At 45.5% G+C, this 15,787-nt stretch overlaps 1 protein-coding gene across 1 annotated transcript in view; it reads right to left on the reverse strand.

Annotated features, from left to right (window-relative positions):
* Positions 1 to 13,057, reverse strand: part of TMED3 (transmembrane p24 trafficking protein 3) — a 14,470-nt gene extending 1,413 nt beyond the window's left edge. Inside the window, exons 1-2 of the mRNA XM_007951823.1 lie at positions 12,896 to 13,057; positions 11,398 to 11,646 (exon numbers count right to left, since the gene is read on the reverse strand). Of these exons, the coding sequence (XP_007950014.1) occupies positions 11,398 to 11,646; positions 12,896 to 13,057 (411 nt within the window). The remainder of the gene's footprint in view (positions 1 to 11,397; positions 11,647 to 12,895) is intronic.
* Positions 13,058 to 15,787: the final 2,730 nt, after the last annotated feature.

Here is a 15,787-nt window from a genome sequence, read left to right on the forward strand (position 1 = left end):
ATATATATATATATATAAAGAGTTCTGGTGGTTTAGTGTATATATGTAACACACAAAGACATTTCTCATGGACATAAATGCATGCCCACATGCAAACACATATATGTTTTTATTGCTAGGTGCCATTGAGTCAATCCCAACTCATAGAGATCCAGTGTGACAGAGTGGAACTGCCCCATAGGGTTTCCTAGGCTGTAATCTTTACAGAAGCAGATCACCAGGTTTTCCTCCCACAGAGCCACTGGGTGGATTCAAACAGTCAACCTTTTGCTTAGCAGCCCAGTGCTTAACCACTGTGCCATAAAGGCATACATATATGCTCAAATGTAACACACACTAGTTCACAACTTCCTTTACCTTTGTATTTTATATAATGTGTGAAAGGAAGAAGTCTAAAAATGGCCCCCAAGATTTCATATCCTAATCCCTGACATGAGTGAATACAGTATCATTCCCGTAATTATGTTATATCATAGATGACCTTAAGAGAAGGATATTTTCCAGGTGGACCTGATCCAATCATGTTGTTGTTGTTGGATGACTTTAACAAACAGGAATTTGTTCTCTTACAGTTTAGGAGGCTAGAAGTCTGAATTCAGAATGCCAGCTCTAGGGGCTGAGTGAAGGCCCCCTCTATCTCGGGTTTCAGCTCTGCCTCTTGTTCCAGGCCCACTGGAGCTACTAGTTTCTTCTGACTCACATAGCTACTGGCTGTTAAGGCTGATGAACCCAAGATCAGCAGGTAAACTAGCACCATCCCAAGATCAACAGGAAACACGGCAGGCCACTGGTTCAAGTCAAGGAACAATTCCAGGATTGGCAGGCAACACAGCAGGCCACTAGTTCAAGCCCAGGAAATGGAGATGAAGACTCAGCCAAATACAGGATCCAGATGTGCCAAAAAGCTAGAGACTTTTTCCAAAGCTTCTTCATAAATACTGGAAGCAGGCCACACCCCAAAGGCAGCTCTATATCCACTGATTAATGTCTCTCAACAGATTCTACCACGGAGGTGATTACAATAGCATCATGAGGAATAACTACATCCAGCTGCCAAACTACTCAAAACGTGGCCCAGCCACGTTGATACACAACCTTAACTATGGGTTAAGGGGCCATGGACAAGGATGAGAGGAAGGGCTATAAGAGCTGAGAGCAATCCCCAGTGGACAGCCAGTAAGGAACCCAGGACCTCAGTCCTACTACTGCAAGCAACTCAATTCTGCCATCAATCTGAATGAGCATGAGCCCAGATTCTCCATGGAGCCTCCAGATAAGAGTCCAGCCCAGGCAAGTTAACACCTAGATTTCAGCCGTGGAATACCTTGAGCACAGAACTCAGCCAAGCCTGCTCGCACTTCTAAAGTACAGAACGGTGAAGTAATAAATGAGTTTTGTTTTAAGGGCTTAATTTTGATAATTTGTTATTAATTGAAAACCAATCCACTATGTTATGAAAGAACATGAATTCTTACTTAGAAGCAATCTCTAAAACCCCCGTTTATCTGAAACCTACATACTCTATTCCAAAAGTTAGTTCTCAGACTAGGAAAGTTCATACAGCACTGTTAGACACTCACTTTAAAAGAGCTCTGGTGGCACAATGGTTAAGAGCTCAGTAGCTAACCAAAAGGTTGGCGGTTCAAACCCACTCAGTGGCTCTGTGGGAGAAAGACATGACGATCTGCTTCTGTAAAGATGACAGCCTATGGGGTAGTTCTACTCTGTCAGGTAGATTTGCTATGAGTCAGAATCCACTCGAAGGCAACTAACAATAGACACTTGCTTTAGTTCCCAAACTCCAAAAATAAACTCTTTATGAAGTGCAGTATAAGAAACTTTGTTGTTGTTGTTAGATGCCTTCGAGTCGTCTTCAACTCATAGAGACCCTATGCACAGCAGAACAAAACACCGCCCAGTCCACGTCAGCTCCGCGATCCCTGCTGTACTTGAGCCAATCATCGCAGCCACTGTGTCAATCCATCTCATTGAGGGCCTTCCCCTCTTTCATTGACCCTCCACCTTACCAAGCATGACATCCTTCTCCAGGGAATGGTCCCTTCTGACATGACCAAAGTAGGTGAGACGAAGTCTGGCCATTCTTGATCCAAGGGGCATTCTGGCTGTACTTCCTCCAGGACAGATTTGTTAGTTCTTTTATCAGTCCATGGTACCTTCAGCATTCTTCACCAGCACCACAACCCCAAGGCATCAATTCTTCTTGGGTCTTCCTTATTCATTGTCCAGCTCTCACATATATATGAGGCAACTGAAAATATCATGGCTTGTGTCAGGCACACCCTAGTCCTCAAGGAGACATCTTTGCTCTTCAGCACTTCAAAGAGGTCTTTTACAGCCGACTTGCCCAGTGCTATACATTGTCTGATGTCCTAACTGCTACTCCATTCGTGTCGATTGTAGAACCAAGCAATATGAAGTCTTTGACAACCTCTATCTTTTCTCCATTTATCATGATGCTGCTCATAGGTCCAGTTGTGAGAATTTTTGTTTTCTTTATACTGAGATGTAATCCATACTGCAGACTGTATCTTCAATCTTCATCAGTAAGTGCTTCAAGTCATCCTCACTTTCAGCAAGCAAAGTTGTGTCGTCAGCATATCACAGGTTGTTAATGATTCTTCCTCCAATCCTGATGCCATGTCCTTCTTCATACAGTCCAGCTTGTCAGATTATATGCTCAGCATACAGACTGAATAAGTATGGTGAAAGGACACAACCCTGACGCACTTCCTTCTTGACTCTAAACCATGCAGTGTCCCCTTGTTCCATTCAAATGACAGCCTCCTCGTCTGTGAGCTTAGAGGAAACTGAACCACCATGTGACCTCTGATCCCACAAAGCCCTTGTTTCTCTAATAAACTGAACAGCACCCAAAAGGAAAATAGTAGACTATGGCCAAAAAAATGGTGTTGCCCTGACTTGGACATTGGGTATATTCTTTACTCTGGGTTACTGTTAGAGCTAAACTAGACTATATGAAGGAAAAAAGTTGGCCTTTCACCTCCAAGTTCACCAGGCAGTGTGAACTGGCAAATGGTTTACCTCCCAGATCTACAGATTCTGATAGGCACATGTTGGCTGACCCTCTCATTCTGATCCATGGGTAAGACATAGTGAAATATCACATGAAATTTGTTTGCATGTATCTATGTATGGATGAGTAGGTATAGAGAGAGACAGAAACAGAGAGAGAAAATGCCCTGGTGGCACAGTGGTTAAAGCACTCGTCTGAAACCAAAAGGTGTGCAGTTCAAATCCACCAGCCACTCCATGGAAGAAAGATGTGACAATCTTCCATAGAGATTTACTGCCTTGGAAACCCTATGGGGCAGTTCTACTCTGTCCTATAGGGTCGCTACCAGTCAGAATCGACTTGACAGCAATGGGTTTTGGATATATACATACGTGTGCATGTGTGTGACCAAACCCACTGCCATTGAGTCAATTCCAACTCATGGCAACCCCATGTATTACACACTGGAACTGTTCCATAGGGTTTTCTTGGCTATAATCTTTATGGAAGCACATCACCAGGTCTTTCTTCCATAGTGTCACTGGGTGGGTTCAAACCGCCAACCTTTAGGTTAGCAGTCACGTGCAAACTGTGTGCCACGCACAAAATGTATGTGTGTATACACACACACACACACACACATACATATATACATATATATATATATATACACACACACACGCACATATACACATGAAAATACACACATACATATATACAGACACATACACATAAACACACAAACTTATGTTTTGTCCATATAAATACACAGAGACTTTTTCTTAAACACTAGGAGAGGTTACAATTTCATTTTTGAGGTTGATTTCTGTCACAAACTCATACAGAAACACAATGCATACAGGACTCACTTGAAATGGGAGCTCCTTGGGCCCTGGCCCTGGCCTGGGAATTCAGCAGCAAGTACCGGGAGGCATCTCAAGCTTTCTCCCAGGATCCAGAATCACTGGAGAGAGGGAGAGAGGGGAGGGAGGGAGAGAGAAAGGGAGGAGGAAGAGAAACGAAGGGAGGACACAGAAGTCACAGATGCAGAAAACCTCAGGCAGAGGGTATGTCAACTAGGCCAAGTGAGGCATTCACTCGAAAGACCTGAACTGGATAACACAGGCCAGAGCCTGGTACTAAGATTCCATGAAGTGGACCCTAATGCCTTTAAAGTGATAGGGAAGGAAGCCAGTTCCCAGAGGGTGACAGAGGAAATGGGTGGTGCCCTACACTTTTCTTGGGGTCTAAAACCTAACAGACACCTTTAGGACCTGCACAGATCCCACAATAGACCCCAGAGCCACACATTACTAAGAATCACAGATACTAAGGGTTCTCTGTCTCTCCCAAAATGGCGGCCTCAGCAAAAAGGAATAAGAAGGGGAAGACTATCTCCCTTACAGCCTTCTTGGCTGAGGATAAGGGGACTGGTGGGAGAAGCACCTATGTCCCCAGTCACCTGGACTGATGAAACAGACGAACTGGAAGGAGATGTTTCAACCACTTGGCACAGCAATGACAATGATGTGTATGTTGTTTTGTTGTTATGTGTCGTCAAGTCGGATCCAACTCATAGGGACTCCTCCTTGGTTTTCCAAGGCAGTATCACTAAGGATTGCCCCATCTTCCTTCCGAGAAGTGGCTGGTGGGTTTGAACCGCCAGCCTTCTGGTTAACAGCCAAGTGCTTTAGGCACTACACTACCAGAGCTCCTAATGATGTGTATAGGGCACCTCTAATTGACCATTCTGTCCAACCCACTGTTCCACAGGCTGCTTAATAACCCAATAGCAACAGGGGACATCTTCCCAAATTGCCACCCTACACTGCTTTTCCAGGGAATCTGCCCTACTATGTGACAGAGGACTCCATTAACGGTTCTTTAGAGGATTAAATATCAGTGCAGTGCACTTACCATGTGAACCCAGCAATTAAGAGATTAAAAGGTTTTGGTTATGCCGAGTTTGAAGACCTGGATTACCTGCTCATTGCCCTGAGCCTCAATGAAGAGTCTCTAGATAACCAGAATTCGAGTGGATATTGCTGATCAAGCACGGGATAAAGATAGGGATGACTGTTCTTCCAGTCAAAATAGAAATAGGGATTCTGAGAAAACAAATACAGACTAGAGAGCCTATCCTGCCACAGACAGCTTTGATGACTACCTACCTAGAACAAGTGATGATAGCTTTGGAGATAAGTACCCTGATTATTACAATTCACATCGGTATCATGACCGGCATCATGATGGCCCACACCAAGATATGGATCGACATGGGGGCCAGGAGTAATATGATGACCAAAGCAGCAGAGACTATGATATAAGCTATGACTCCAGGACAGGCAATGGCAGAAGAGCATTTGGTAGTGGGTACTGAAGGGATGATGACTACAGAGGTGGTGGGGCCCAATATGACATATAGGATGACTGGTCACGGGACTCCAGACACAATGTCTCTCAAGATGATTATAGATGTGAGGATAGAGGTGTCACCCAAAGACTCAAACTGAATCTAAATCCTTAGAGTACCCCTAAGGAAGATGATTCCTCTGCTAGCACCTCTCAGTTCAGTTGAGCAACTTCTATCTTTGGAGGGGCAAAGCTTTTCGACACAGCTGCTAGAGAACAAGAAGTGGAAGAGTGGCTACAGAGAAACAGGAGAAATTATCAGCTGGATGAGCCATAACCAAAACTACAGCCTCAGGAGAGATACCCAAGCTGGTGAAGTGAAGAAACTCAGGGAAGGGAATGGTCAAGGGCAGGAAGTGATCCACTGTAGACTGGGACCTCAGCCACATCTGGTGGAAATGCACAAAGGAAAGTGAAAAGTCTCTGAGAAATGAAGCACGCAGTAAGGAGAAAGACTGACTGTCACTCTCCACCTTCTGAACCTCTAGAACCTGATTAGCCTCTAAAAATAATGCCAGTTGCTCCACCAAAGGAGAATGCCTGGGCGAAGCAAAGTTCTAGTGATACCACCTCAGAAACCCAAGCAGGGGTCGCTATGAGTCGAATCCGACTTGATGGCAGTAAGTAAGCAAAGTTCTAATCATCCTATTTGATCTCACAGCTCAGACACAAAGCAGCAATGCTCTATAAATGTTGGGGCAGGGGGCAGGGGCAGTAACCCCAGCTCAACCATCTGAAGAAGGACTAGCAAGGAAAGATGGAAAGAAGACAGATGGAGTGAGTGTCCCAAAAGGCCAAAGTGGGAACTTCAGCTGTGGTCCAGGAGATAAAGGGAACAAAAACCACTGGGAAGAGTCTGACAAGAAACATGGCAAAAACGGTCAAGACTCCAGATCTGAACCTGAGCCAAAGAAATGTGCAGAAAATCCAGCCCCAAAATTCAGTTCTGCAAGCAAATATGCTGCTCTCTCAGTTGATGGTGAAGATGAAAATAAGCGGGAAGATTACACCAACAACATCCTGTGCTTTCTCCTCGTCCCTTTCTACCCTGGAACATTCAAGAGCAAATCAAATCTCAATCAACAAAGAGCAAAATAAAACCCATCATATCCTTGGGGGGTGGGGGGAGAATCACAGATACCCAAATGCATCCTCTTACATAGAAAACACGCTACTTCCCATCCACTGGGATCTCTCTGTGCTGTTCTGAAAGAAACCTCCTCAGCCTATGACCACAAAATTTCAGTTGGTACCCCTTCAGCCTGCTTCCTGCCCGGCAGGAAACCAGCAGAATCCCTTCTGCTTCAGAGTCCCATTTCCCCAGAGCATGGGTCCCCAGCTCTCCTGGTCTGTGACCTTCTGCCCTGCCAGACCACCAGTCCTGGCTGGTTTCTAGCAACCTGGATCCTAAGGATTCTGGGTCATCATGACAGTTTCTGGAGATGAACTATCCCCCTCCCAGGACCATCCCCTTCCTTCATTCTCACCCTGACATCCTATCCTGTGTCTATCACCTGCTAAGGCTGAGGTCTTTGGTCTATAAACCAACTGTCATTGAGTCGATTCTGACTCATGGTGACCCTGAGTGTGCCAGTGAAGAACTGCACTCAAAGTTGTCAACGGCTGATTTTTTTTGGAAATAGACTGCCAGGTCTTTCTTCTAAGATGCCAATGGGTAGATTCAAACCTCTAATCTTTCAATTAGTAGCCTAGTGTGTTAACTGTTCATACCACTCAGGGACTCCTTCAGTCTGTAACCACTAATAAATTCCTTCAGCCCTCACCCCTTTAGGGCCTCCACTGATACAAGTGTTTGATTCTTTCAATTCTTCAGGAACTCAAAGGCAAAGCATGAGCTGGTCTTAGAGCAGAGTTAGGAAAACCTTTTGATCTTCCCTAAACCACCACAGAGGCAACCCCTGGCCTCTGACCTCTGTCAGGAACCTTCAATCTAGTCTAGGATCTGTCTGGATCCTCAGGAAGCCCACATCACCTTGATCTTGGCTTTCCTGAATTAACATTCTCCTTGACCATGACCTCTCCTGGGAGCTTTGTCATTCTGGAACTCAGGCCCAAGGTAAGTACCTCTGCCTTAAATTCTTGACCTGGTCTGAGGTCACTTTGGGCTCTGTTCTTTCACCTCAGTATTTATTTTGGTTGCAGAAAATATAGCCACCACTGTGCTATACAAAGTCTGGGGGCAAGTAAGGAAACAGCTGTTGGCTGAAAGGGGCTTCATGCCAAGTAAAGTAAAGTTAGGGCTGGTGAGGAGAATAAGTTACACTTGTATATTTGCACCTGCTGTTTTCTCCACCTGGAAGGCCCTTCCTCCTCCAGTGGCAAACACATGCCTAAACCAAAAACCAAACTCACTGCCATGGAGTCGGATCCAACTCATAGAGACCCCTCCTTGGGTTCCAAGGCGGTATCACTATGGAAGTAGATTGCCCAACCTTCCTTCCAAGGAGTGACTGGTGGGTTTGAACTGCCAAGCTTCTGGTTAGCAGTCAAATGCCCTAGGCACTACGCCACCAGAGCTCCTAAACACATGCCTAGGCAACTGTTACAGATTGAGTTGTGTCCCCAAAAAGATGTGTTGAAGTCCTAACCCCCAGGACCTGCAAATGTGACCTTGTTTGGAAATAAAGTTTTTGAACATGTTATCAATTAACTTAAGGTCATACCAGGGTAGGGTGGGTGCTAATCCTATATGAGTGGTGTCTTTATAAAATAGAAGAGACACAGAGGGAAGACAGCCATGTGACTAGGGAGGCAGAGACTGCACGAGGCAGAGCTGTAAGCCAAGGAATGTCAAGGACTGCTGGGAACCACCAGAAGCTAAGAGAGAAGGATGAAAGAGATTCTCCTTTGAAACCTTCAGAAGGAATCAATAGGGCCAATACCCTGATTCTGGACTCCCAGCCTCTAGAACTGTGAGATAACACTTTTCTGTTCTTATAAGCTCACCCAGTTAGTGTGATGCTTTGTTTCTGCAGCTTTAGGAAACTGATACAGCATCCTTTCACATTTTCAACTTTATGCTAAAACTTTACCTGTGAAGCCTTCCCTGACCCTCCTGGAAGAATTAATCAGCCCTTCCTCTGCAAACTTCCCTTTATGTCATGCCACTGATCACAGCATCCTGTGGGACCTGGTTGAATGGGTTGTAGTCCATACCTCACTGTGAGCTCCCAATGCCAGGGGCAGGCCATACGTCCTTATATTCCCACCACCTGGCACAGTATTTAGGTTGGTGAAAGTTCACCATAGTCAGAGAAAACTTTCAGAATCAGAGTTAGACTGATGCTGGTTCAAGGTGAAGGGGTCAGAGGTATAGAAGTGGAAGAAACACTTCTTTTTAGGCTAGACATAGAGAGCAAAGATATTCAGAGATGTTGAGAGAAGGGACATGTAAGTCACTCTGTCCTGCAACAAAGTCAAACTCTGATGCTAAGGCTCCAGAAAGAATTTTACTATTGCACTAATTCAGTAAGTCTATTCTGATCACTTATTTCATTAAGTTTATTCAATCTGTATGCTGAGCAAATGATCTGAGAACCTGGACTCTATGAAGAAGAACATGACATCAGGATTGGGAGAAGGCTCATTAACAAGCTGTGATATGCAGATGACACAACCTTGCTTGCTCAAAGTGAAGAAGACTTGAAGCATTTACTGAAAGCAAAACATCTGCACAACTGGATAAATAAGCAACATCACAATAATGAAAAAAAAAAGAGACTGAGATTGTCAAGGATTTCATTTTACTCAGGTCCACAAGTAATGCCCATTGAAGCAACAGTCAAGAGTTCAAATGGCCTATAGTTTGTTTTCCACTAGTTAAAGAGGGAAGTCCTTCAGATCAGCTTTTGGAGACTTACAAAATGTTCAAAACGGAGGCTATTTCATCAGTGGCCAACAGAACTCTCAAGAGTATAGGATGTGAAAGATCTTACATACAATGCAATCTTACACCCTGGACTGGATCTTCTAAGGGCAGTCACGATGCTAAGTTTAAACCTAGTGTTGCCCAAAGGAATGGTCTATGATAATGCAAACGTTCTAGTTTGCAAAGTCACTAGCCACCTGTGACTACTGACTACTTAAAATGTCACTAGTGCAAATGAGGAAGTAAATTTTTTATTTTAATTCAGCCATGTGTAGAGAATAAGGAGCCTAAGTGCCACGAGTACTTCATGATCAGCTGCTAACCTAAAGGCTGGCAGTCTGAACCCACCCAGCAGCTCCATGTTTTGAAAAAAGGCCTGGTGAACTTTCATAAAGAATGTTGTTAGGTGCCATCAAGTCGATTTTGACTCACAGTGACCCTATAGGACAGAGTAGAACAGCCTCATATAGTTTGCTAGGCTGTAATCTTTATGGAAGCAGTTTACCAGGTCTTTCTCCTATGGAGCCACTAGGAAGGTTTGAACCACCAACCTTTCAGCTAGCAGCCAAGTTCTTAACCACTGTACCACCAGGATTCCATCTGTAAAGATTACAGGCAAGGAAACCCCATGGGCCAAAATGTAACATACGGGTCACCATGAGTTGGAGGCCAACTTGATGGAAGCTAACAACAGCAGCATATAAAGAATGGCTAGATACTAATCAACACAGCTCTGTTACAACTGCTTCAGAGTAAAACTCAGGGAAGGGAGACCACTGGATAAATGAACTCGTAAGACTTCATGAATGTGCCCAACACAAAGAGGAAAGGAAGCAGCTGGCCACTGCAGAGGGCAACCCAGAAGGTAATGTGCCCTCTCTGGACACTGAGGCACTCCGGCTTTGGTTCTAGAACAAGTGCAACAGCCCTGGGTGGCCATTCCTGTCTTGCAGGTTGCCCTGGGTCCTGGCACTCAGTCATATGACAAATATTTTGGTGAGTACTCATTCTGTGCCATTCCTCCTGCACTGGGGTGCTGGGACACAAAGGTAAATAAAACTTTCTTCCCTTTGGAAAGGAACCCTGATGGCACAGTGGTTAAAATGCGTGACTGCTAACCAAAAGGTCAGCAGTTTGGAGAAAGATGTGACAGTGTGTTCTGTAAAGTTTACAGCCTTGAAAACCCCATGGGCGTTCTACTCTGTCTTATAGGGTTGCTAGGAGTCAGAATCTACTCGACAGCAACAGGTTAACCCTCAGAAAGTGAAGGATGAGAAGAACTTAAATAGCAGGAAGGAAGGTTGATGAAGGAGCCTGGGATCAGATTACAATTAACAATTAATTAATTATGAGGTGCATACGTGGCAGAGATCCATCCTCCAATTATTTCATGGTTTCTCTCCCTTACATGGAATTGTAGCTAGGTGACTGCTCAACCAGGGCTATATTTCTCAGCCCTCCTTTCACCTAAATTGGCCATACAACCAGTTCTCAACAATGGGATAATAACAGATGTGAGCTGCACCAATTCCGGGCCAGGGCTATTAAGAAGATCAGGCTTTGCCATTGCCTCCTTCATTTGGTAGCTAGAGGCAAAGGACTCTGCCAACCTTCTCTAGACTATTATCTGAGAGAGAAAAAACTTCTACTGTGTTAAGCCACTGGTATTTGAGGTTTGTTTATTACAGCAGCTGCTTGTGTTATCTTAACTAATACAATAAAGTTACACTTTGGTCTTTTTATATGCTTATATATAAGCATAGAGATACATGATACAGGTACTGAGAAAGTGGTCTTGTGTGAAAGACTACATAGGATCAAAAAAGTAGCGGCAAGAATATCCCAGAAAAGTATTACAGGGATCCAGTTAAAGAAGGGAAAGAGAAGAGAAGGCCAGAAGGAGAACAGGATCCTCTAGGACTGGATCTGCAGGGAGGTGAAGCCAACACTGAGACCTCCAGGCTGGAAAATGGGTGGATGATGACCCTAATATTACTGAGACAGGGACAGAAGAGGAGGAATAGGCTAGAACCAGAAGCTGTCACTGTTCATGTCAACTCACCTGGGTAAGAGCTGTGACCCTGTTCCCCATGTCTGGGAGAATGGGGGGCTCGTCGCCCACTTGGAAATCAAAATAGACCGTCTTATGAGAGAAGGTGGAGAACTCGTTGCTGAAGCAGAACTGATAGACACCCTTGACCTCTGCCCGGTGTGTGAAGCTATCGTATTGCTTCTTGGTTTCCCTGTAGATGGTGTTCCCCAAGGGGTCTTCCACATAGCAGTCAACATCATAGTGGCCTCCAGTGATGACCTGACAACCACAAAAGACACCCAATGTGCTGTTATGAGGTAGGCAGCCACCACTTACTAAACTGACAATCTTTTTAAAACTTGTTTTTACTTAATCTTCACAACTTTCTAAGGGAGATGCTATTGCAGAGGAGGAAACTGAATTTGAAAGAGGTTAAGTAAATTGGCCATTAGATGCCTTTGCTTCTTTACTTTTGTTCAATACCCAACACAAGACATGAAGCAAGTCACTTCTTTAAGGTACTGCCACTCATTAACTCTGTGACTCTAGACAAGTCCCTTTACTCATTTCATGAAGATGTATGTCTTCATCTATAAAATAGTAATAATAATAGTATCTCCTTCATAGGGCTGGGGTGAGGATTAAATATGATATTCCATTTAAGTGCTTAATGCAGTGTCTGACATACAGCAAATGTCAACCAGTTACTGAACAGCCTTTGGCTGCAGACTATCCCTCTGTGGTGATGGAGAGGTGGGATTTGGTCTGGGCCATCCTGGAGCACGCCGGCCGCTACCTCCCAATAAGATGCACAAACTGGGTATAAAGCCCACTCAGTCCCCAAACTTAGATCTATGGGCTAAACCTCAAGAACAAATCTCTCACCCTAGGCATATTCCCTGCCACTGTGAGCCATGAGATCTATCAAAGACATAGGAGTGCAGGAGCTGAATGCTTCTCCGAGCCATATGGCTGGCCATAGCCAGATCTTATGGCCACACCACTTCTATAAACACTGCCAGCGCTCAAGGGTGGTACTGAAACTTCCCCAAAGCGCCCATTCTCATCACTGCTGTGCTCATCCGACATTTACACTTTTGACATTTACACTTTTGAGAGGGAAAAAAAATAATGAACCCACTTCCTTTCGCTGCCATTTTTCAGTACCCATACAGACAAGGTGGGCTGAAACCTGGGTCAGACTGAAAGTTTGTGTTCAGCTGTTTTTAGACTGGAATGAGCCTGAAGCGATCAATCTGGCCAATTCCCCGGGAGATGACACTCGCCCAGGGCAACCTCTTAGCGGGCACGCCCCTTCGACGCCGACCACCTCCCGAGTCGGCCTGGTTGGCCTCTCTGATGGGCTCAGAATGATCAAGAGTCTTCCTCACGGGGAAGCCAATTGGTCTCCGGAGATCCCTACCCTTTCCGCCGCCTTGGCTAATTCCAGCTGCTTTAATTATGCAAGGGCGCGTCACTGCCCAAGTGGGGGATGAAAGAGGGGCGATGCAGGGCGCCTGGACCTCACCTGGTAGTCGAGGGAGAACTTCACGCCCTGTTCCACTTCCTCGTGGAAGCACTGTTTGGCGTTGTCCGGTAGCTCGAAGGTGAGTTCGGCTCCCAGAGAACGATCAGCGCAGAGCAGCAGCAGGAGCACGGGAAAGGCGGAGCTGCGAGCTCCGCGGCCCATGATGCCCCGGTCCTGTCTCGTGGCCCGCAGCTCCAGCGATGAGCCCCTTGCCAGCTGGAGTGGCAGAACCAGGATCAAAGTTGTGCGGGGATTGACGTGGCGGGAGCCGGACTCTGCGCTTCCGGGAGGACAGGCGGCCAGCAACTCAATGCGCAGCCGCACGCTCTGGGGTGGGCCTGGAACCCGGGCCCGGAGCTTGAGGCGGTCCCCCTCCTTACGCCTGCTGCGCTTGCGCACGGACCGAGCCTGGTAAGGGACACGCCCCGCCCCGCCCTACTGTGTAATTTTGTAGATCTCGGCTGAGCCCGCGGACAGCGCTCCTGGGCGCCCCTCCCGAGGAGGTTGCCCCACCACCCTAAACCCTACCAGACTTTCTCCTGCAGCCTCTGAGACTCACAGGGTTGAGCATCGACCCAGTGTCGGCCTAGATCCACTCAGCCTACCTTCCTTAACTGCGGCAGGCACGAACCACGCGGGTTTTAACCACGTACAGACTTGGATTACTTTCGACTAGCACTAAAACTTAACTCTCACAATTCTCCCGAATTATCCATCTCCTTATGTAGAAAATGAGTATGCCCAAACCTACCATACACAGTTTGATTAGAAGGCTAGACAGCAGAAAATGAATATAACACAAACACAACCACTGCCTTGGAGTCGGATCTGACTCATAGCGACCCCTCTTTGGATTTCTAAGGTAGTATCACCACCGAAGTAGATTGCCCAACTTTCCTTCCAGGAAGTGGCTGGTGGGTTTGAACCGCCAGCCTTCTGGTTAGCAGTCAAATGCCTTAGGCGCTATGACACCAGAGCTCCCATCTTCCTTTCAAGGAGTGGCTATGGGGTTTGAACTGCCAGCCTTCTGGTTAGCAGTCACATGCCTTGGGCACTAGGCCACCAGAGCTGCCCCAGTGGGTGGAAAGGAGCCCTGGTGACTCAGCGATTCAGGTGGTAAGGGAAAGGTCAGCAGTTCAAACCCACCAGTAACTCATGGGGAGAAAGATGTGGCTATCTATTTCCATAAAGATTAAAACCAAAACAAACCGAACCCACTGCCATTGAGTTAATTCCAACTCATGTTGTTGTTGTTTTGTGCTGTGGAGTGGGACCTGACTCATAGCGACCCCTCCTTGGGTTTCCAAGGCAGTATCACTACAGAATTAGATCAAACCCACCAGCCACTCCTCGGAAGGAAGGTTGGGCAATCCTACTTCCGTAGTGATACTGCCTCGGAAACCCAAGGAGGGGTCGCTATGAGTCGGGGCCGACTCGACGGCACATAACAACAACAACAACAACATCTTCCTTCTGAGGAGTGGCTGGTGGGTTTGAACCGCCAGCCTTCTGGTTAGCAGTCAAGTGCCTTAGGCACTATGCTACCAGAGCTCCCAATTCCAATTCATAGACCACTGATGAGTTTCTGGGGCAGTAAATCTTTAGGGAAGCAGATTGCCCCATCTTCCTTCCTTCCGTGGAGTGGCTGGCCTGGGAAACCCAATGGTATACTTCTACTCTGTGCTACAGGTTGGCTATGAGTTGGACTTGACTCCACAGCTATGGGTTAATCTGTATGGAAGCAGATCGCCAAGTCTTTCTCCCTGAGAGCTATTTTGTGGGTTCAAATGGGAGAACCAGTAAAGTCCCATAGTTGCATGGGCTCTGGGGAAAATAGATATGCTTTCTTACACACACTGTAACGAAAATGCAAATAAAACTTTCTTAGTGCCTTCAGACATGTTTGGCAGATAGGAAAAGCTGAAAATTCTTCTTGAAATTTTTTTTTTTTACTTTTACTTTTTTTTTTTTTTTTACTTTGACTTCTCAAAAGCACTAAAAGTAGATATATTGATTTACTGTCTTTTCCTTTACTATTGACCTGAGATTTTCTTTTTTTTTTTTTTCCAGGAAGATGTTTGCCTGTGTTTCATTTCCTTTACTATGTGAAGGCGTTTGACTGTGTGGATCCTAACAAATTATGAGTAACATTGCAAAGAGTTGGAAGCTCTGGTAGTGTAGTGCCTAAGGCATTTGACTGCTAACCAGAAGGCTGGTGGTTCATACCCACCAGCTACTCCTTAGAAGGAAGGTTGGGCAATCTACTTCTGTAGAGATACCATCTCGGAAACGCAAGGAGGGGTCGCTATGAGTTGGATCCGACTCAATGCAGTGAGGTAAGGTTTTGCAAAGAATGGTTATTCCAGAACATGTGATTGTGCCCATGAGAAACCCGCACATGGACCAAGAGGCTGTCATTCAAACAGAAGAAGGGGATACTGCATGATTTAAAATCTTGACTGCTGCTTCCCTGGGCATTGATTTTGGATCCAAGAAAAATTAAATCCTTGACAACTTAAATCTTTTATCTGTTTATCATGATAGTTTATTAGTCCAGTTGTGAAGATTTCTGTTTTCTTTATGTTGAGATGCAATCCATACTGAAGACTACTCTTTGATTTCCATAAGTAAGTGCTTCAAGTCTTCACTTTCAGCAAATGAGGTTGTGTCTTCTGCATATCACTAATTGTTAATGAGTTTTTCTCCAATCCTGATGCCATGGTCTTCTTCATATAGTCCAGCTTCTCCAATTATTTGCTCAGCATGCAGATTGAATAAGTATGGTGAAAGGATAAAACACTTGAGGTACACTTTCTCTGGTTTTAAACCATGCAGTGTCCCCTTGCTCTTTTCAAACAACAGCCTCCTGGTCTATGTACAGGCTTCTCACGA

This window comes from Orycteropus afer, unplaced genomic scaffold (genome assembly GCF_000298275.1).
Source record: "Orycteropus afer afer isolate SDZICR_OR568_19922 unplaced genomic scaffold, OryAfe1.0 scaffold00313, whole genome shotgun sequence".
Taxonomy (NCBI): Eukaryota; Metazoa; Chordata; class Mammalia; order Tubulidentata; family Orycteropodidae; genus Orycteropus; species Orycteropus afer.